The sequence below is a fragment of the Ictidomys tridecemlineatus genome, chromosome 7 (assembly GCF_052094955.1).
Source record: "Ictidomys tridecemlineatus isolate mIctTri1 chromosome 7, mIctTri1.hap1, whole genome shotgun sequence".
Classification (NCBI taxonomy): domain Eukaryota; kingdom Metazoa; phylum Chordata; class Mammalia; order Rodentia; family Sciuridae; genus Ictidomys; species Ictidomys tridecemlineatus.
In genome coordinates, this window is record NC_135483.1 from 47,722,119 (window position 1) to 47,743,946 (window position 21,828).

General features: G+C 36.2%; 2 protein-coding genes across 7 annotated transcripts in view; one reads left to right on the forward strand and one right to left on the reverse strand.

Annotated features, from left to right (window-relative positions):
* The first annotated feature begins 248 nt into the window (after nt 1-248).
* Rbis (ribosomal biogenesis factor) lies at nt 249-11,758 on the forward strand. Of its 3 annotated transcripts, none has more exons than XM_078016957.1 (5): nt 251-578; nt 2,890-3,006; nt 4,634-4,750; nt 5,205-5,280; nt 11,477-11,758. In XM_078016957.1, exons 2-4 carry the CDS (start codon nt 2,893-2,895, stop codon nt 5,271-5,273), a joined length of 300 nt encoding a protein of 99 aa, XP_077873083.1. In that variant the 5' UTR covers nt 251-578; nt 2,890-2,892; the 3' UTR covers nt 5,274-5,280; nt 11,477-11,758. The 3 variants fall into 3 exon arrangements, with proteins under 3 accessions (XP_005328679.2, XP_077873083.1, XP_077873084.1); XM_078016958.1 differs by lacking the exon at nt 11,477-11,758 and adding an exon at nt 7,814-11,143; XM_005328622.5 differs by lacking the exon at nt 11,477-11,758 and having other exon boundaries at nt 249-578; nt 5,205-5,338.
* Nucleotides 5,317-21,828, reverse strand: part of E2f5 (E2F transcription factor 5) — a 28,253-nt gene continuing 11,741 nt past the window's right edge. The window contains exons 2-8 of one of the 4 annotated variants that reach the window (XM_078016953.1): nt 14,890-14,999; nt 13,753-13,916; nt 11,737-11,778; nt 9,755-9,819; nt 8,786-9,053; nt 6,974-7,018; nt 5,317-6,084 (exon numbers count right to left, since the gene is read on the reverse strand). In XM_078016953.1, coding sequence (XP_077873079.1) covers nt 5,975-6,084; nt 6,974-7,018; nt 8,786-9,053; nt 9,755-9,819; nt 11,737-11,778; nt 13,753-13,916; nt 14,890-14,999 — 804 coding nt within the window. In that variant the 3' untranslated portion in view covers nt 5,317-5,974. Of the gene's footprint in view, nt 6,085-6,973; nt 7,022-8,785; nt 9,054-9,754; nt 9,820-11,736; nt 11,784-11,898; nt 13,644-13,752; nt 13,917-14,889; nt 15,000-21,828 lie in introns of those variants that run through there. The other 3 variants (XM_078016952.1, XM_078016954.1, XM_078016955.1) reach the window with 3 other exon arrangements.

Consider the following 21,828-nt stretch of genomic DNA (forward strand, 5'->3'; position numbering starts at 1 on the left):
AGGGACGCAATAGAGGCGGGACTTCCTTCGGTGGGTGGAACTTTGCCCTGTGGGCGGGGCTTTACGCGGCTAGCGATAGCTGGCTCGGTAGAACACAGTCCGCCCTGCGGGCGGGATTACGCCAGGTGGGTGGGAACCTGCTAGCAGGTGTAAAATTAAGCTTGGCGGGCGGGGCTTCATCCGCGGGACTCCTGACGGTGGGCGGGGCATCGCTCTGTATACCGACCTGCTGAGAAGGGTAGGACTCCACCCTGTGGGTGGAGCACGCGTTCGAAGAGCGGGGCCTCGCTCTGCAAGGCTGTGGGCGGGAACTACGCTAAGTTGACGGGGCCTCTTGTGTGAAGGCTAAGGTTGGACGGGATCTCGCCCTGTGGGCGGGACTTCTGAGTGCCAACCCCACAGGGTGGTTGACTCCGTCCCCTGGGCGGGACCTAGCTCGGTGGGCGGAGCTACGACTTGGGACAGGAACCTTGCGAGGATCCTCCCACCGGAACTTCCTGAACCGTGTGCCTGCAGATGGCGTCACCTGGAGCTTGAGCAGCTGCACGTTGGTGTTGGTATCGAAGATCTGGTGAGAGGTAAATAAAATTTTTTTGACTGGCTAGTTTTGAATTCACTGGGTTTGAGGGAGGCCTGAGCCGGCATCGTGCCGCTGTGGCCCGAAGGGCCCGTTTTCATCGTGCTCTACCTCTGGCAGCCCTAGTGGATAGCAGGCCTACAAACCGAGGCCCGAAATCCTGGTGCCACCCCTTAGCAGGTTCCCAGTGTGGCACTGTTATGATCTCGATGTCCAGGTGGTTGTCAGAGAATTTTCTTCCTTATATACTGGGGATTGAACCCAGGGACGCTTCCCCACTGAGTCATACCCCCCTTTTTTTTTTTTTTTCCAAATTTTGAGACTGGGCCTCGCTAAATCTCGAACCTGCGATCCCCTTGCCTCAGCCTCTGGCGTCGCTGGGATTACAGATGTGCGCCATCACGCCTGGCTAGAGAATTTTTCTTAAAATTAGGAGGGTTCCTCTACAAGGATATATAATTTTATGTTGGTTTGTTTTACGGTATGGGGGTTTGAACTCAAGAGGTTTTACCACTGACTTACGTATATCCACATGTGATTTATTTTGAGACGAAGTGGTTGAGGCTGGCCTTGAACTTGCCAACGTGGGCCTTAAATTTGCAAATCTGCCTCAACCTCTGGAGTCGCTGGGATTACAGGCAAGGCCTTGAATTGCAGTTCTGCGCCATCGTGCCCAGCTATATATATTATTTGTAATATATAATACTATAATTATGTGGCTGTGTGTGTTCCATAAACATATCAGTTCTGTTCTGTACCCGACATAGCAGTTGATTAATAAATGAACACTAGGTGCATAGATGGGTTTTAGTTACTATTGTAAATTTTAGATTACTGTATTTGAATGGTTTTAATGTGTATTTTCTGCTTCTTGTGTAATAATCATGTCTTCTCTACTGTATTCACTTCTTTTAAGAACATGTACCATTGGAATTCAATAGCAGTGCTGTCTCTCTGGAGTTTTCTAAGGCTACATTAATGGAGGATATGAATTTCAGTCAAGAGATAAAATATGAGCAAAAAAGAGACAGGAAAAATACCAGAGTTGCCTTTAGCGATATTAGGCCAGGATGGTTAGTGCAGTGTATGTAAATATAGGAGTTAATATTTGGTAGATTTAGATGCCAGGCCAAGGAAAATTTCTCTTTCTATATTAGGAGAGACAGTGAAGGTTTTTAAAATTGGGAAGGTTCATCACATGGCAATAATGTACAAGGTAGACTACTGTGAACCGGCTTAACCAAGAGGTTGGCAAACTTTTGGTAAGGAGTCAGATACTAGCTATTTTAGGCTTTGTGGGCCATAGTTGTAATGGGAAAGCAACTATAGACAGCACACCATGAATGGATGAAGTTTTGTTTAAATAAATACTTTCAAAGATAGGTGCTTGATCTGATTTAGTCCATAGGCACAGTTTGCCAATCTATGGTCTAAAAAAATGATTCTAGCAACTGCGGCTGTAGGCAATACTACACCATGTTTTTGAACTGATTTTATTTATATCTGAAAAGCAATATCACCCAACATTTGCACTGATCTAGTCTACGTGGCTTTAAATTCTGGTATTTACACTGGCACTAACAGTGTGATTTTGGGGCACTTCTACTTCTCTTTCCATCAGTTTTTTATCTTGTGAAATGGGGATAACAGTACTTCTCACAAAGAGTTGTTTTGAGGAGTCAATGAGTTATAGCACATAAAATATCAACATAGTGCTTGCACATATACCAAAAGCTCAGTATTAACCATTATTTAAAAAAATGTTCCTCACATGCATTATTAAATCAGATCTGAGAGCTGTTTCTAAAGTTCAAGGCTAAATGCGTTTAGCTACAGAGCAAAGACAGTAAGTTTTTAGGGCAAGAACCTAATTTTGATGGGATGATCAGGAGAGAATGAGAGTAAAAAGGAGAAAGAAATCAAGGATACAAAGCAGTATGATAGGAACCAAAATAGTATTGTTAGTATGTCCACAAGCAGAGGGGTAGTTGATAATGGTTAACATTGTCAGATGCTGTAGAGAAAAAGTCATGTTGATAGTATGAATTCAACTACCATACATTAATTGAGTACATCCTATGGTCAGATACTGGGGATATATTAAAGGATTGGTAAGTATGCTGTATCAATAGAGCAAAAGAATCTAATCAGAGGGAAAGACCTAGAAATACTTTAATATATAAGTAGTTTTTTAAATAATCAGGAATAAGATAGAATTCTTAAATTGATACCTTTATTTTAAAACTAAGATTTAAATGAACTTAGTTCATAACAGTAGGCAGCTTAATTGAACTCCTTTTCTTTCTTCCTAGAACATGGGCAAGAACAAATTAAGAGGGCAGAAGTCCCGGAATGTATTTCACATAGCCAGCCAAAAAAACTTTAAGGCTAAAAACAAAGCAAAACCAGTTACTACTAGTCTTAAGAAGGTGAGTATTTGTTATATATGCCGACTTTATTGTTTGCAAGGAAACCACAGTGGTAAAGCTCCTGAACAGCTGAATTCTATTGAAATCAGAAGTTCTTTTGTTTAAAAAAACAAAAAATGGAAGAAAAATAATGTTTTCTTTTTTCAAATTCAAATGTAAAAAGGCATTTTAAGTGTAAGTGTGAGGTATAATAGTTTGATGACTTTATTAGAGCACAGGAATCATTTTTTAAAATAAAAACTACTATATGGAAAACAGTTCTTATTTCTGAACCCTCTATTCAAGAACCTACTAATAGAGCTCACATATGGAATGTCAGCCGGTACCATTTATTTTTCTCCTCAGGAATTTTATCTTGGGACTCAAATGAAGATAAATTAATCTGTTTCTTGAAGTGCAAAATTTGAAAAGGAGTTTTACTTTCTTTATATTTTAGAAGATTTGAGTAATTTCTTCAAATAGATATCTTTAACATTCTTTTAAGAAAATGTTTCCAAATTCAAATAGTAGGTAGAGCCAGTTATCCAGGAGTCAGTGACTCTCAATAATCATAGAAAAGAGAGATTTTCTTTTATCTCATATAAGAGTTAAGCTTTTAATCCAGCAGTTTGGCTTTGTAAATGCTGTAAAGGAAATAAATCTGAGTGATACCATGGGTTTGAAGTTGAGTTTTACATCGGATCATCTTCATAGTTGACAGTGAAGCCAAGACAAATAGGCTTTGCTAGGGAAGGTTGTAAGATTGCCAGACATTATATATGAGTGGTAAACTGAAGTTTGTGGTGATGAATTTAAAGTCAGTCAGTTGGTTGTGACCAGGTTGCCAAGCAAGTTTATCAAGGGAAAGATGAGAGGGGAAGTTGAGTGTAAAGAAGTTAAGTGATAAGATGATGGTCATGAAAACTGTGCTGGTTGAGGAGAAAACTAGGATAGAAGAGCTGAAAAATCATGAAATTGTTGGAAGTAGTTGCAGAAGATATAAGAGTAGCTTAGATAGTGGAAAAGGTCCCTGGAGGTGAGAAATTCAGAGGCCATATGATTAGATTTTTGATGTCACTAGGCATGAGAGGGGTAAGTGAGCCAAGGTTTGAAATATTTCATGAAGGATCAATAATTGTGGTGTTGGTAGGTGACAGCAATGAGTATGGGGTACCAGAATGTTCTCATGCTTATGGTGCAAAGGAGCTGAAGGTTTTAAGGAAATTGTTTTGATAGTATCACTGAATGTCAGAACACTCCACCCACCTCTTTGAAAAAGGGCTTCTGGGAGCTTCCATTAAGATAAGGTGGTCAAGGATTCAGAGTCTACTGAAAAAAGGGGACTAAAAGCATTTAAATCAGATTTGTTTTACAGATGAAGAATGATAGCATGTCAGCCTCGAAAAGATTGGTCATCACATATTGTGGCCTGCTTATGCTAATGAAGTCTAGATAATGAGATATATCCATCATTTTTAAAAATCCAAAAATCTTAGCTAAAATTTCCAGGTAAGACTATAACAGATTTAGTGTGAATTTGTCCCACAATTTGGTAGCGTCAGTAACACTTTTTAGGTTTAACAAGAGTAAAGATGAATACATTTTATCTATTATGAGATTGTGGATTACTCCCTTTTTTTTTTCATAGATAAACATTGTGAATAATGAAAAAGTTAACCGAGTGAATAAAGCTTTTGTGAACATACAGAAGGAACTTGCACACTTCTCAAGAGGCCTTTCTCTGGAACCTCTCCAGAAAGAACTGGCAAGTAGAAATCATTAAAAATTAAAACTTCCCATTTTCAAAGCCTATAAATTGAATGAAATTTTGAGTAGTTGGCTTATTTGGCTTTATAGTATGTATGGCATATGCATTCATATTCAGACTCTGAAACATTTAGACTGAATATATGAATTTATTGTTCTACTTCCAAAAGGTGTGGACTAGAAGAAATTAAAATGGATGGGCATAGTGGTGCATACCTGTAATCCCAGCTACTTGGGAGGCTGAGGCATGAGGATCACAAGTTCAAAGCCATCCTTGGGAAAAAAAAATAAGTGATTGGGGATGTAGTTTATTTAGTGGCAGTGTAGTTTAGTCCTCAGTTTAAATTTTAAAAAAAAAGAAAATTAAGAGAAAATTAAACTGGATAATAGATTATACACAAATTATTTTTGTTATCTAAATTTTTAACTATATAATACTTTTCTCTCTTCAGAGTCCTCAGCATCATGAAAATGAACCAGTTAATGTTGATGAAGCTACAAGATTAATGGCTCAGTTGTAATGTAATGGTGATGTATCAAATTCCCCTTCAAAAGACCAATAAATTAAATGTTTTATACAACTTTATTTTTAAAAATCTTGTTAATGTACAAGCATTGGCACATTTAAAAAACAAACTACATAAACAGATCTTTCCTATACTCTAGGAAAGTGGAATGTCAGAAGTCAACAAAATGTGATAAACTTAAAGTGCTAAAACAGAAGGCACTTCACAAAATCTGTTCACTGAGACAGTTACATATCCTCATTTACATCCTTCATTTTATAAGTGGCAGTGAATGTCTGTTTGGATTGAAGGATATTCAGAAATCGTTTCATGGCAGTAAAAATACTAGACAAACAGTGATTAGCCCTTGGCCAACATTTTTTGTTTTGATGTCTTGAAGTCTACTTTTATCTTCCTCTCCATAAGAGGAGAAAACAGAAGGATTCAAAATTGAAGGAAAATTAAAATCCAAAAATGTAACTAATTGTTTGTAGGGGAGGCTGGTAGATATTAAATCATTTTTCCCCTATGGCATCAGAGCCCTTTGTTTTTATGGTTGAAGTTTTGTGAAGTAAAAAAGAAAGTATTAGAGAAGAACACTTCAGAATCAGTGAACTAAAAGGTGTTACATTCATTATTTTAAATACTTAGGTTATTAAGAAGTCTAAAATGTTACACAGTTAGAGGTAGATAACAGTCCCAAGTTTCCATAGAATCTAATAATTTAGTATCTGGACGTCAAACAGATCGCAAACTCCTTCATTATCATCTAAATTAAAGTTGTAGTCATCTGCCGGTGTAGGAGAAAGCCGTAAGAGAGGAAACACTGCAAACAAGAATGGATTCAATGTTAAGGATGCATAATGATGTTTAACGTAAAACAGTATCAAATATATCAATTCAAATGATCTCCTAGGTTACACATGATTTTTTTAAAATTACGTATAAAATAATGATCATTAATATCCAATTTTAACAAACTTTGAAAGATTCTCACATAAAGGCAATTTATACATTGGTTAAATAAGGTTAAAATTTTTATTGGTTGGACTTATCACTTAAACACATAATCTAAAAATTCTGTGAAGTATATTGCTGATGTATGCACTAGATTTAAAATTTGCTGATGTTCTCTAATGTTTAGTAAATCTCTTTAAGTCATTACTGTACTACTTGCTAACTTAACTGCAACCACTTCCAAGGTCTCTGCTAACTTTGTTAGGAACCAGTACTCTGAATCCAAGAACTAAATAGAAAAGTGGAAGCCCAGAAATTATTAATTAGTATATTTTAGTTAATTGATTTAAGAATTATTTCATATTAGGTGATGCGATGGCTAATATTAGTAATAGTTTGGTAATTCACATTGGTGGCTTGATAATGGTGTGGGTTTTACTGATTGATTTCAACATACTATTTTACTCTTCTTGGGCCAGATTCTTCAGGGGTGCAAAGTGCTAGTTAGGAGTTTATTTAGTAAAAGTAGTAAATCTCCCTTTATGGACTCCTTCCCCTTGAGATGCAAGCAAAGAGAAATAAATTCTGAATAATAGCTCTGATTTACTATAAAGTACTTTATTAAGGGAGAATCCATGTATCATAGGAAAGCAATTAGAAAATAAAGGTTCTCCATTTCTCTTAAATCACACGGCAGTTAAAAATAGTAGGAAAGTATTATTGATTTAAATAAAGTAGTATAATTTTAAACTGCTTACCATCAGAAGACATTAACTCATCAATGATATCTCCACTGAGAGATCCTGCTGGAAAAAGAAATGTGACAGATTTTATTATGTCTGTTTATGAACTTTAGAAAAAGGCTATTATATTTAAACACACAGTCTCAATACCAGGTTCACTGACAAAGAAAATTCACTAGAATTTTGTGAAAAGATCATTTTCATGAGTACCTACTTTGTGCCTGGCATTACTTTTAAACTTACAAACTCAAGATGCAGACCAAAAGACTAATTAGTCTTCCAAAATAAACTTAGTTTTATAAAGTCTGGTGTTATAATTCTCCGAGACATACAACCTTAAAACTTCATCACTTTCCATTATTCCTATTCACTTTATCTACAGATCTCGCACATGAGATGTTAAGTATTTTGACCTTACTGTTCAGCACAGTTGCATAATCACAAATAATTTTCAATCTCCATAGCCTCTTGTCTCTTCTGCTTCCTCAAAGCGTCTTCTTAGTTCATTATTCCTGTGCTCACCACTGTGTAGCTCTAATTGTACCATTTTCCTTTGTTACAGATCTTAACTAGTTCATTGGCTAAAGTCTTAACTCATTACTCTGATGTTCAAGGCTTTCTTTAATCTGTCCCAAAATTATTTTCCTCACTATTTCCAAATGTAAGTGCATATATAAGAACCAAATACTAAAAACAAAATTTAATACTCTGGAAACGTTAAATTGGTACATAAAATTTGGTGCATATAATTATGCCTAAGGCATATAAAGATTGCCTGCTTAATTCATGCTAATTAGACTAAAAACTTCTAAGGACTACACCTTCAATTGTGCATTTCTATTATTTCTGCTTCAGAAATACAGAGGAAGGAAGGAGAGAATATGGACAACAAGAACAAAAAAGTAATCCCATGTCTAGTTACATCTTCTCAACTTCACTTTTTTAACTGTTCTGAACTCCCATAGTAGCAGCAACAAGACATCCCATAGGTAAACAACAATTCATTCATTAAAAAAATCATTGCTACTCCATATCACACTCCCTTTATTTGGAATCAGTAAGCTAAGTTGTTATAGACCCAGCCCTGGAACCAAGGGAAAACACTGGGTTCCAAGGCATTTTTTTTTTTTAAATAAATTTAAGAATTGTCACTCCTATCTCCCGATACCCAATGTTTAGTGTTTTAGTTATATATCATCTCATAGTTGAAACAATTTAGAAAGGCATCACATAGGAAAGAAGAGTTCCTATGTAATTGGTGTTGACACCATTTATCATCTCTAAAACTAAGCTTCCCTAAAAAAAAAAAAAAAAAAAAAAAGTACAAAAAAGAACATGGAGAATTGGGAGGTCACTATGTTCTCAATTTTTCTTAAGTAGTTAAAGCACATTTTTAATAATTTATACTAGACTTACTGAGATAATGACCTTACCAAGTAAACTTAAAAGGAATGAATTTGACTTAATTAATCCTAAAAATGGAATTCTAAAGGAAACAGCAAACCCTGATGCCCATAAATATCATGCTAAGTATCAACAGTTCTTTACACAATCATAAACACATTATATCTTATTAGATATTTCTGAATTGTGTATATATTGATATATATGTACACGCATATATAGACTAAAGAGTGTTTTAAACTTTCTCATAAGCACATAAGAGATACTAAATTAATACATGTTGATTAAATTAAATTCATGCTGTTGCCTCCCATATTAGATGACAAGAATAATATCACAAATAATAAATCTCCAACTTACATGATAATCATATTTTCCCCTCTACTTTTAAAAAATTTTCCCTTCTACTTTCCCTGAACCCACCTGAAGATATTTCTGTAGCTGGTATCTGCTGAAGATTCTGGCTTCTTTCGGAGACAAGTTGCTCAGGCAGATTCTGAGCTGCTATGTTCGGTTTTTGTGGAGTCACTGGAGTTGAGGACTGAGAGGAAGGCTGTGTGAGGTCATCAGGTGGGGGAACAGGAAAAACCACAGGCTTAGATGAACTGGACTCTTTATTTATAAGCAGCACGTGGATAGGTCCTGAATGACTCTTTAAATTGATCTGGTATTTCTTTTGTCCATTCTGACCCTTTGAAATTATTGGGTATAAACAAAGTAATAAATATTAATATTTTAGCTATCCTGAAACATTAAAAATTAAGCAAAGGCATTAAGTACTAATTGAAATCATACAACAACATAAACTCATAAAGCTGAAATGTAAAGATGAGTAGAATGGGATATTGATGGCTCTAAACAACTGGCCACTAAAAAGTAAGCAAGCTTTTCTCTAATACTGATCATCAGAAACTCTCAGCTATAGAATTCTGACAGCCATACACTTTTCACTGTGTGTAATCCTATCTGTCCATGCTTAGCAGTCCCCCAAGCATTCTCTACAAGCACGAGTTCTATCCCCTGGAGTTACCCACTATGAACAAAGTCAATGACCTTTTTTTTTTCTTTTTTTTTAAACAGAGATATAAATATAAATCCCTCCATTTCAAAAGTAATTTATATCCTGAAACTATAAAATGCTGTAACATAAATGCCTAAATACAATCATTACTCATTCCTTTATGAACTCTAAATCAAATAAAGTCAAACATTTTTTTAAACTTGTAATCAACATTGAATGGTTTATTCAGTTACTTCTATAATTCTACCACTGACAACATCCAAATTCAGATATCAATATTTTCAAATATAAAACTTGAAAACAGTAACTCAAACGTTAACTATTAGCCTGAGATCCACTTTTCCCATTTACTTAAAAGCTATACTACTTACCATTTCTGGAATAGGTACCTCCAGCTGTGTACCAGAAGGTGCTTGAATGGCCAAAAGTGTATCACCTGGTCAAAAAAGAAAAAAATTAGAAATTAATGTTGATCAGGATATAAGGGGCAGACTTTGAGCTGTTAAGATTTTTATCTTCTGGATGCTGTATTTTACTATTCATAAATCCATATATTTTATCTGTATTATTTATTTGGTCACTTTAATTCATTTTTCTATTTGGTGAAGGACAAGTGTCAAGGAATTCTGGTTTTGTTATTGTTTAATATGAAGTCCAATTATTTCAGCACTATTTGTTGGAAAGACTGTCCTTTACTCATTGGATTACTTTGCTCAAAATCATGTATGTGTGGGTCGTTTTTGAAATTCTGAATTTTGTGCCATTTTTTCCTACATGTCCATTTTTATGCCAAAAACACACTGTTTTCAATTTTTAAATCAGGTAATGAGTCCTTCAATTCTATTCTTTTTTCACTTATGTTGGTTATTCTAAGTGCTTTGTATTTCCATATAAACGTCGTAATTTGCTAGCAAATCCCCCCCCCCAAAAAAAAGAAAAAGAAAAGAAAGAAGGAGGAGAAAGAGAAAAACCACTTCAGATATTTGGACTGGGAGAAAAGAAAGAAAAAAAAAAGACTATATAGGCCAGAACGGAGGCTCAAGATTAAGTTTGGGTTTAAATCCCAGGCTAGATAACCTTGGATCCTATAAAATAGGGGACATATAACTTATTGCATAGGTTTATTTTGAGTATTAAATGAGGTAATACATGTATTCATGGGTCATAGGACAGTAAATTGTGTTAGCTCTATTACTTTCAACAAATTCAACTCAATATAAAGTCTGATTCTTCAAATCTTTTGGCCTCAAATAAATAATACTGTTTACTTGAAATTTTTTTTGAGAGAGAGAATGAGAGTTTTTTAATATTTATTTTTTAGTTTTCAGCGGACACAACAACTTTGTTTGTATGTGGTGCTGAGGATCAAACCCAGGCCTCACGCATGCCAGGCAAGCACGCTACTGCTTGAGCCACATCCCCAGCCCTACTTGAAATATTTAAACTATTTAATTAACTGAAAAATTAGAGATTAGGTAAGAGAGTAAAATGTTGGCTTTAAATTATTTTTGAAGCCAAATTTTACAGACTGATTTCTGTGGAACTGAAGATTAACAAAAAATTCTCCAAACTTTCTTGGAAAATGTGTAAGAACTATCCTGACAAAATAGAACAATAAACCCACACACATTTCCAACAGAGTCTTTATGGAGAGTCAGATTCTGCTTGATAAGAAAACTTGCCCTTTGTGGTTGTATGTAAGTGTATATAATACATATGGCTGTACTTTTAATAAACATGGACACAGAATTAAATATCAATATTTATGCAGATTTCATTTTACTTATGTTTTGGGAATACAAGTCCCTACCTCATTTTAGTTATTAAAACATGATATTATCATTTCAAGGGGTAAACATGGGGGCAGAGGATGGAATGGGAATAGGAAGAATTTTCTAGGTTATAAAAAAAAAAGATTCATCTAATTCTTTCCACATGCTTTCTTTGGGTTCCATTTGTGACCAGCTCATCTGCTATGTACAGTTTCATACAGTGCTGAAAAGAACTGTGTTCTTGTTCAAGTTTTGGTCATTGACTTTGAAATTACTTGGTCACTGACTTTGGAATTATTGTTCAATCCTGCTTTGATTTAGGTTCCTCTCCACCCCCTGGCCCTCTTCCCCTCCTGCACTTGGGTTTATGCCTAACAGTGGAGCCAATGAATTGAAAGCTGTGAAAAGCAGTTATTTCCATGAAAACGGAAACAAAAGCAGCCTATCAACACACAACACTATAGAATAAGAAAAAATATCTACAAATTCCTCCTGAAACTGACGACTAAGGCTGAGTGCATGAGAAACTGAATTGTTCTACAATCAACAGAGGAAGAACATAGGGAAAAGTAATTACTTACCATTAAAGCAATTACAGATGTCTTCATGAGTCACATAGGAAAATGTACTGTCGTAAGAGTTAAGGAACAGCAATTTATATCAAGGTCCACACAATAAATTAAAGTAATAAATCTGAAGATCAAAAGAATTCAATCACCAAATGTATAAAAGGATTACCATACATGGTCAGATAATAAGGAATGGGAGTCTGGAAAAGCAGATGGTCCACAAGAGGAGTTCTTTTCCTTTGCTTTGAGAAGCCTCCATTATGACTTCCGGGACATCTGAGGGTTTTTGGGATAGAGATGGAAAACAGTGTCCACACCAGGGACCTGGGGCAGGAGGCGGGAAAGCAATGGATGGGAAAAGGACAGGAGTGGAGAGCAACCATACAAGCTTCCACATCAAGACTTTTCTTGGGCCACTGTTTCCTGCTCCTTTCCCAATCAGGTATAGACAGGGAGAAGCCTTAGAAAACAAATTTATTATACTCCCAGGTCCAAAAGACAGAAGGCATGTAGGCCATGTTGGGAAGATGTTAAGGTAGTCAGGAGGCAGAGAATAGGGGAGAAGAGAAAGCATCAGGTTAGAACCTTTGTTAGGGTTTCCACGAGGACAGCAGGGCAAGAAGAATGAAAATTTCAGGAGTGGCTAGTTTGAAAAATTTTGGCAGGCTCTATGCTACCCTTGTTTTCCAGCCCTGGAAGAATGAAAGCAGAATATTGCCTCCTTGAGACTATGGATCAGACAGAGGAGTAGAGCTCAGGACCGGTTAGTCTGTGTATCAAAATGCTTGCTCCTGACTGAGTCATTCTTTCTTTCTAAGAATTGGAGCCCTCAGAGAGGCAGCTTCTCCCCAGCCTGAAAGATTTTTATAAGATGTCAAATATCATACTACACAAAAAAATCATACATACATACATTTAAGACACAGGCATGGTTTGGAAAATCGTGGATGGCCAGAGTTATAAGATTGTGAAACAGGGAATCAAAGTCAAAGATCACCTACTTCAATGGTTTTTGAATCCTGGGGGCTCTATAGGACATGGCTAAAATCCCCAATGTTCTCACACACTTAAGGAGTTCTGATCCATAGAAAGGAAACAACAAATAAGACCATGACCTGTCCACCAAATACAACATGAAAAATAATTATGTTGTATACATTAGTAAAAACCGCAGAAGGTGGTATATATAAACTGTAGTTAAAGATTTCATGAGAAGTGGATGTGGTGGTGCACACCTATAATCCCAAAGATTTGGGAGGCTGAGACAGGAGGATCACAAAGTTCAAAGCCACCTCAGCAACTTAGCAAGGCCCTGTATTGAATTAAAAACCAAAAAGAGCTGGTAATGTGGCTAAGTGGTTAAGTGTCCCTGTACTCCCCCCCCAACACCAAAAAAAAAAGGTTTCATAAAAGTACTAGTAAATTCACAAACCACCAGAATCACAAGTATCTATGAGTAGGTAGTGGTTTGTAAGAAATACATGGAGTACATCACATTTTTCTCCAAGCACAATATGGTTACAAAAAGATACCTGTCCTCCAGTATAAAGTGTCTTTGACAAAATATCAGGCAGAAAGCACCATGAATCAATTGTGGACCCATATATCTCCAAATCAAAATTATTTTCAAAACTTTTGAGAGTTGCTGAATTTTGACCACTTCAGGATATTGAACATAGTAATTTAAAAATATGTATGCACTTAGCACTATTCACAGACACTTCCCCCCATCCTAAGCACACTCTGGCAAATACACTGCATCCTATCAATAGGTGAATTGAAAATAGATTAAATTTTTCCCTTCAATGCAACACAGGAATAATGTTAATATACTATGTAAATTTGAAAAAATTAAATTAAAAAGCTAATATTTATAAATTATTAGAAGGATATTACAGAATGTTGTATTCATTTACAAAAGTCTAAAAGACCAGAATAAAATAACTGACCTTCAGACTAGAACACTGTGAACACTGTATTATATACATACATATTCTACAGCTGTATGTATGACTTATTTGAAAGGATATCTATTATTAATGGAGTCGTCCATCACATTTTTGATGCTTTGTTGTAGCCACAACTTCTGCTGATCAAGTTCTCTTTCCTTTAGTTCTAAATCTTCAATCTCAGCTTTAAGAAATCTTAATCTGTCTATAACTTCTTTAGTGTTACAGCCAGCACCTACACCTCTTGAAAACATAGAGAATTAATATTCCACATCAGTCCTAGGTTAACATACTTAAATTTTGTAATAATAAAACTAGTTTATTAATTTATTCAAAATGAAAATGTTTAACACTCTCCTGAAAATCAAGCATTAAAATCTTTACAAAATGTTAACACAATAGCTCCGAACCTACTTTCTTGAAAAATTGACAAGAATCACCAAATTACAAAAATTCTCAATATGCTGTAGAATATTTGACATCTTCTGGAACATCCTCTGGTGACTGAGGTACCAAATGGATGTTAAAGCTAAATGGTCACACCTAACAGTCTCATGATGTTGGTAAAACAAATTACAACCTTTTGGTATTTTGGTGGAATTTTGGCTATTAAAACAAAACCCTAAGGTCAAAGAGGGCACTCTGAAGAACAAAATATATTTGTCATAAACTACAACCATGAGTTAATAACATCATGAATCTTAATTATTATTTAGAAGACATTCTTTTTAAAAAAAATTTTTTTGAATTGTTGAGGGACCTTTATTTATTTATATGTGGTGCTGAGAATCAAATCCAGTGCCTCACACATACTAGGCAAGGGCTCTACCCCTGAGCCAACACCTAGAAGACATATTCTCATGTGTAAGATGTAGTTCCTGTTTTCAAAGAGTTTCTCTTCATTGGGTACAGATCTGGGCTGTAATCAGGGGGATTAAGAATACAAAGAAGTATGCAATATGTGCCAAATGAATAAGCAGCTTGAGGGAGAAGATAAGATTTGACCTTTGGGTATAAATTAAGTAACAAAGAGAGGAAAGGAACATTCTAACAGTAGAGACATAGAGGCCAGAGGAGTGTCCAGGAGAAAACATGAGAGGGCTGGTGTGACCAGAAAGCTGAAATAAATAGTATTTGGAGGAAGAAATGTCAGAAAGATCAAATTTTACAGAGCAAAATAAAGGTTTTTAGAATAGGGTGCTGGTTTGTTACTTACTTCCATTGGATACTATTTTTTGACTTTTTTTCAATCAGATCAATTCCTTCTAAGACATTGGTGATATCATAAATTCTTCTTTTTTGCCTCACAGCTAAAGTATCTGCAGCCTGTTTGGAAAAAACAAGCAAACAGAACAATGAAATAAAGGACATCATATTTTAAAGCGAAAATAGGTCGATTATTAGGTTTACAGCATGAGAGTACATCCCAAATATGACCCAGTCAGGTGCTTGGGTACAATAGCTGGATATGTTCAAAGCATCTCCTGAACATTAACAATACCACAAAAACTTTTTCTACTTAGGAGCTAGAAGATGTTAGATGGGGGGGGAGGGGGGGAGGTAATGATAAGGTCATGCCATAAAGCCCATAAAAATAAAAAAGCACAATGAGAATACTTTCATGTCTCCTTATGGACTAATCTGAGCAAGAGCTAACTGTTTATGCTGTCACTTCCTATTCTACTTCTCTGTTCCTGTTCTACTTCTTCTCATCTAAAAACAAGTTTTACTCGAAAAATTGAATCTCTACAGTATCTTTTTTGGTAATTAAGTCACTTGAGGGAAAATTCTTAATTAAGACAGAATTTTTTGATAACTGTCTGCATTTTTAAAACTCAGAATGAAAACACAGAAATGAATCACGCATAAGAAATAAAAAATTATTGCACAGTTGTGGCACTAACAACTATTGCACAAAAGCTTGGTGGTTTTATTCACATTACATGAGATCAACAAAAATATTACATGCTACCATATTATGAATGAATTCAAGAATAATGTATAGTTCTTCTAGTTAGTTTCCCCACTCACATTTCTGACATTTATTTCCCAGTAGAACAAAGAGAACTTCAAAAAAGAGGTTAGGGGCTGAGAATATAGCTCAGTTGGTAGAGTGCTTGCCTCTGCATGCACAAGGCCCTGGGTTCAATCCTCCCACCCCCAAAAAAGTTTCCCTACATCTCGTTTTCAAAGTTTGTTAGAAAACAGTCTATTTTGAAAGTATAGCCACATATTAAGATTCATGGCAATAGGGGCTGGGGTTGTGGCTCAGCGGTAGAGTGCTCGCCTACAGCACATGAGGCACTTGGTTTGATCCTCAGCACCTAATAAAAATAAAAAGTATTGTGTCCATCAACAACTAAAAAATAAATATTTTTAAAAGATTCAAGTCAATAATGTAAAGGTTTATTTATGTCCCTACTGACAATTTCCAGAACGGTATCTAAATTAATGAACAGGATTTAACTACACATAATTGGTTACCAGCTCTCCTAGGGCATTATTACTTTCTTGGTTCTGTAGCTCCTACAAAAACCCAGCAGAGCACAGTGTGAATCCAGACCTGCCTTGCACGGACAGTACCACTGATGGCTACTCCTTTCTTCACAGGCATTTAGAGTCTTTAGTAAAGTGGAGGCACTCTAAATCCACTTACCTACCACCCACCCATTCAGTCCTTCAAGAAAGGGATCAGAGCCTCTATCAGTGGACCAGGAGAGTAGGTAGGATATGGGAGAGAAGAACTAGGAATTGAGGCTCTTTGGAATCCACAACTCTTGACTTGGCACTGTCTCTTCTTAAGAACCAGAGAACTAAGAGCAGGACTAGAACTAGGCATAGTCTCATTGGTATCTTCTTTGCTGTACTTAGCAATTCCCTTCCTGATTTATTTACCTTCAAAGAATGTATGTTCTGTTTTTTGAGTTTCAGACTGTTTTCCTGAAGAGCAGCGGTCTACTGCAAAGTTAACCATAAAATCTAAGGTCGAGCTGTGTGCAATGGCACACACCTACCTGTATTACAGCAACTCGGAAGGCTGAGGCAGGAGGGTCCCATTTTCAAAGCCAGCCTCAGCAACTCAGTGATGTCCTGAGCAACTTAGCAAGACCCTCTCTCAAAAAATAAAACAGGCTGAGGATGTGGCTCAGTTGGCTAAGCACTCCTGGGTTCAATTGCAGGGAACCCCCTCAAAACAAGCTGAAGTTGAGAATTCACCTCTCTCTCTCCTCTGAGAAGGCACACTTGAGAAGTGACCCAGAACACTCCTAGCCAGGGCTGTGTTCTGAGTGTCTGTGTACTCATTCACACACCAAAGTGTTCACTACCATGGCAAAAGCTCACCTGGTGTGCTGTTAGAGCAAGTTTGAACCAGACCCCAAGTCATCAGGCAGGGTGCCATCAGAATGAACTTGCAGCTCAAAATTGTTAAAAAGTATATTTATTACTTCTTAATAGTCACAATATTTAACCCTGCTTTCTAAACTAACCAGTATTTCTCAAATACTTTTCTATTTAAATACCTGGATGTCTGACACACATATAACCACACCTCTCAAGAGGACCTCCAGGAAGTTTTTCTTTCAGCAGTCATTTTATTCATACTGATGCACTCCTGTAATTCCAGGGACTCAGGAGACTGAGGCAGGAGGAATCACAAGTTCAAAGCCAGCTACAGCAATTAGTGAGGCCCTTAGCAACTTAGCAAGAGTGTGTCACAAAATAAAAAATAAATACAGGGCTGGGGATGTGGGCTCAGTGACTAAACACCCCTGGAGTCAATCCCCAGTACCAAAAAAAGAAAAAAACATATTATGTTCTGGAGTTGAACCCACCAAAATCCAGTTCTAGCACTGCTACTTCCAATCTTCAGCTGATCTCCTTAGCTCACTGAGCCTTATCTCTTTATTTGGAAAATAGGACAATAATATAAAGCAGGACAGCAGACAGTATAGAAGGAATATGGCACAGCACTACTGGCTCTTGGGAAGTTGGTGCTCATGATTTAGCAGTGAGACTCACCAACATCACTATGCATTTCTCTCTGGCCCAGGAGAACTGCCTGAGCATTGACACAGGGTGGGCAGAGACCAAAGTGAGTTACTATCCTTATCCTATGCCTGCTACTGAACTGGAGAACATGTGCCCATGTTCTTAAATTCATTAAACTCCATTTCAAAAGGTTACATTTACTGCAATAAGATTTGACTGATACAGTCATAAAGGAAGCATCTGGTTATATCATACCAACTCAGTTTGCAGAAAAAGTAAACAAAATAATCCTCTAAAGAAATAGATCACTCCTCCAAAAATGAAATCCTATCCTAAAAATATGATGTTTCACCAATGGTTAACAAAGCAATATCCACAGGCAAAACAAAATTGAAGCCTGTGATGCTGTGGGCAAACCAAATAAACCAGGACAGCTACAACTGTACAGAAGTGCTAAAAACAGCTTGGAGAATCATGATACAACCTGCCACTTGAAAAAATGGGTCCAACAAGGCCCAGTGCAAAGTGGACAAGGAGTGAGACTATCTGGTAGCTTTGAGTTAGGATCAGTTGCAACTCACTTGCTCAGGAATGTTCTTCTCATGGAGCATAAAGTTGCCTTTAAAAAAGCTAACATGAGGGGCTGGGGTTGTAGCTCAGCAGTAGAGTTCTAGCCTAGCACATGCGAGGCTTTGGGTTCAATCCTCAGTGCTACATAAAAATAAATAAAATAAAGGTACTGTGTCCAACTACACCTAAAAAATAAATATTAAAAAAAAGCTAATATGAGAATAATAACTGTAGAAAACACCCCATCCTCGGGTCCTCCATCTGCAAAGCAGGTAGTTTCCCTTCCAGGGCATACAACAGTCAATATATACACACTTGATATTTTAGCTATTGTGCTTCAGAAATTCATATTATAATGAGAAGGAAAAGAATGAATAATCAAAAATGTATAAGAGCAATAGTGTATAAAAACCAATCTATTCTACCTAAAAATAAGGCAGAAGGACCCTAAGTGAGGCACAGAATGCACGGAGCAGACTTCCTTTCAATTGTGCCATAAGGTATCTTAGGTTGATCTAGTCCAAGGTAAGATTTGTACTAATTATCACCTAATTTTAAATGCTATTAAAGATACTGTGTAGAACATCTGATTTCAATCCACAAGGAAGAACATGAGCAAGGCAAGCACTCTGCTACTGAGCCACAAGAACCATTTTTAATCCAGTAACAGGATAACTGTGTAATAGGATTTTACACAGATTTTATCTAACTTAATCCTTACAACAGCTTTATCAAGTAGGTGTTTTACTCATTCAATAGGAAAATCAGTAGGCTTTGAATAATTAGAGTTGAGTTTGTTAGTAATCATATATTCACAAAACAAGTTTGTGGCTAAACATTTTCAAATGTGTTGAAGTAATTTTAAAATACTTTAAACAAGTCTGGTAAATATCCAAAGGTTTCCAAGTCGTACAACTGCACTGAATATACAAGTTAAGCAGGTCTGGTCTACAGGAGGTTTCATACACAGAGGGTATAAAATGATCTGAAAAAGCAAAAAGATCTTAATTGCCACTTACTATTATTTATTCAAAAATAAATAATAGTAAGAAAAAAGTGCATACATAAGGCTTTGAGACTGTAGCCTACATCTTACAGAATAAGATTAAGACAGTGAAAAAGTTGTATAAAGTAGAAATGTAAAGTATTTTAAAAAGTGGATTAAAAAGTAAATTCTTAGGGTGAGGGCAAAAAGGATAGAGTTCCTGGAGGAGGCCACTGTGTTTGCAATGGGTCTGCAGGGCCATTAAATCAACAAGGAAATTAAATACCAAAGAATGAATAACTGTAAGGACACAAAGGCTCCCTCCAGAAGCAGCACTAAGTACATAATAAGTGTTTCAATTCCTTATCAATGCCCCACCCCAAAGGAATCTCTTCTAAAGAACACCTTTCAGTAGTTTTGCTACCACAAATTGCTACTGTACTATTTTTGAAATACATAGCTTTAAATTTTTTTCATTTCTAATAAACATTGTATAAACTTTTAAAAGTTTATCTTTATTTTTACTATCTTACTCAAGTCACCAAAGAGTGCTAAAAGAAGGAAAAAATCTTGGTAAAGTGTTTAACTAGGAAAATCACGCTGAACCTTGAAATCTATAAATTACAAAGTCTAGAGACTATCTACATCCTCCATTGCATACTTTGAAAATTCTCTTCCCGTAAGTGTTAACTTTCTAAAAAACAGACAAGATTACATATGCATCTGCTATCCTCCCACTGGTCAGCAGTATAGCAGAAAAGGTCATGCACAGAGGCTCTGAGTCAAGCCTGCATGGCCTCAGGCATGCCTCTCAGTGCCTCAATTTCTCCTCTCTAAGAGTACTGTTAAGATACTGTTGTTGCTGTGAGGATTAAATAATATTTGAAATACTTAGAAAAAATGCTTCGCACAGAGTAAGCCTTACATTTATGTTATCATCACTATTTTCATCCAATTTCTCAAGTAAAGAATGAGAAAATACTGTTGTGTGAAAGATAAATCTATCTGGGTAAATCTATCCCACTAACTTTAACAAATTCAGATCGCAGTCAAGCACAAAGACATGGAAAAAAAAAACCTTCTGAAAAGCAAAAATAGATAAAAATGGTGTAATCTTCTACTCAGAGTTCACCCTTTTGGAACCTATTTATAACTTTTATATCATTCTTAACCACTGTGGCAACATTCACAGGAGGAAGTACCACCATGACACTAAGGAGGCACCTTGGCAGCAATCAAGGTTCAAGAGAAAAACCATAAAAGGGACAAAATAACTCAAAAAGCATACAAAGTTGAGGCTACTGGACATGGCAGTGGCCTAACATATTTTTTAAAATATTCAGGTTAACATTCACAAAGAATTCAAAAAACAATATTCATCATGAAAATCTATCAAAAATTGTGTACAGTATTCTTAGTTTATGAATACAAAGACATGTATGTAATTCACGTTGGGAAATTTTCAAATAGGAACAATTGAATGCTTTTTAATGAGAAATGTTAACAGAGATAAAACTTCAGCTATCCGACAACTCAGCTATTGACAAAATCTTACTATCTAAAGAATAAACATGGTTCTAGGATGTGTCAAATTCAAGAATATACTAGTTAGATGTGGCATTTAAATAATCTAAAAATATCAAAGGAATCACAGAGAATGTGAACTGACTCAAATTAAACCCAACTTTCATTGTAGTTTCCTGCATAGGCAACAATAGTCTATTTTGAATACAGCCCCCAGCACACACAAACACACACACTCACTCACTCTCAAGCAAATGCACAGTCAAAAATCTCCTTCCTAGGCTGGGGCTGTAGCTCAGTGGCAGAGTGCTTCCCTAGCATGCCATGAGGCACTGGGTCCGATCCTCAGCACCACATAAAAATAAACAAATAAAATAAAGGGATTCTGTCCATCTAACAGCTACAAAAAAAATTTTTTTTTAAATCTCCTTCCTTGGGAAGTGTATATCAAATGCATAGAAGAAATAAAAGGGAAAAGAAAGAGATTTGGCTGCCTCAACATTAAAATATATTACAGAAGAAAACATAAAGACCATGAATTAAAATATAGACAAGATAGAATTCATGAAAAATGAAGAAATTATTAGTATTCTTCAAAAGGTTTTCAAACTTTTAATGAGTTAATAAAAGAATAGTAATCAAAGGAATGCAAATTAAAACAGTGAAAATAAGTCTACACAGACTTTTACATGAATATTCAGAGCAGTATTCACAACAACCAAGAATCAGAGATAGCAGGTACATATCCATTGCACAGGAAAAGTGCAGTACTTTCATAAAACAAAATGCCATTTGGGGGTAGAAAGGAACTGATGGCAGACACAGTTAACACAGATGAAATTCAAAAGATGCTAAGCATGACTCCACTGACAGGACACTCTAGAAAAAGAGCAATCAATTTCATGAGAAAGAAAGCATGATTGCCTGGGGCTAAGGATGAGGGTGGAGACTGACCAGGGAGAGGCAACAGGATGGACATGTGCCACACCTGTCTGTGGTAGGGCTTATATAGGTAAGCATTTGTCCAAACTCACTGAACCCTACACAGCAGCATACCTCTATAAAGTTGACTAAAAAAACCCTGGT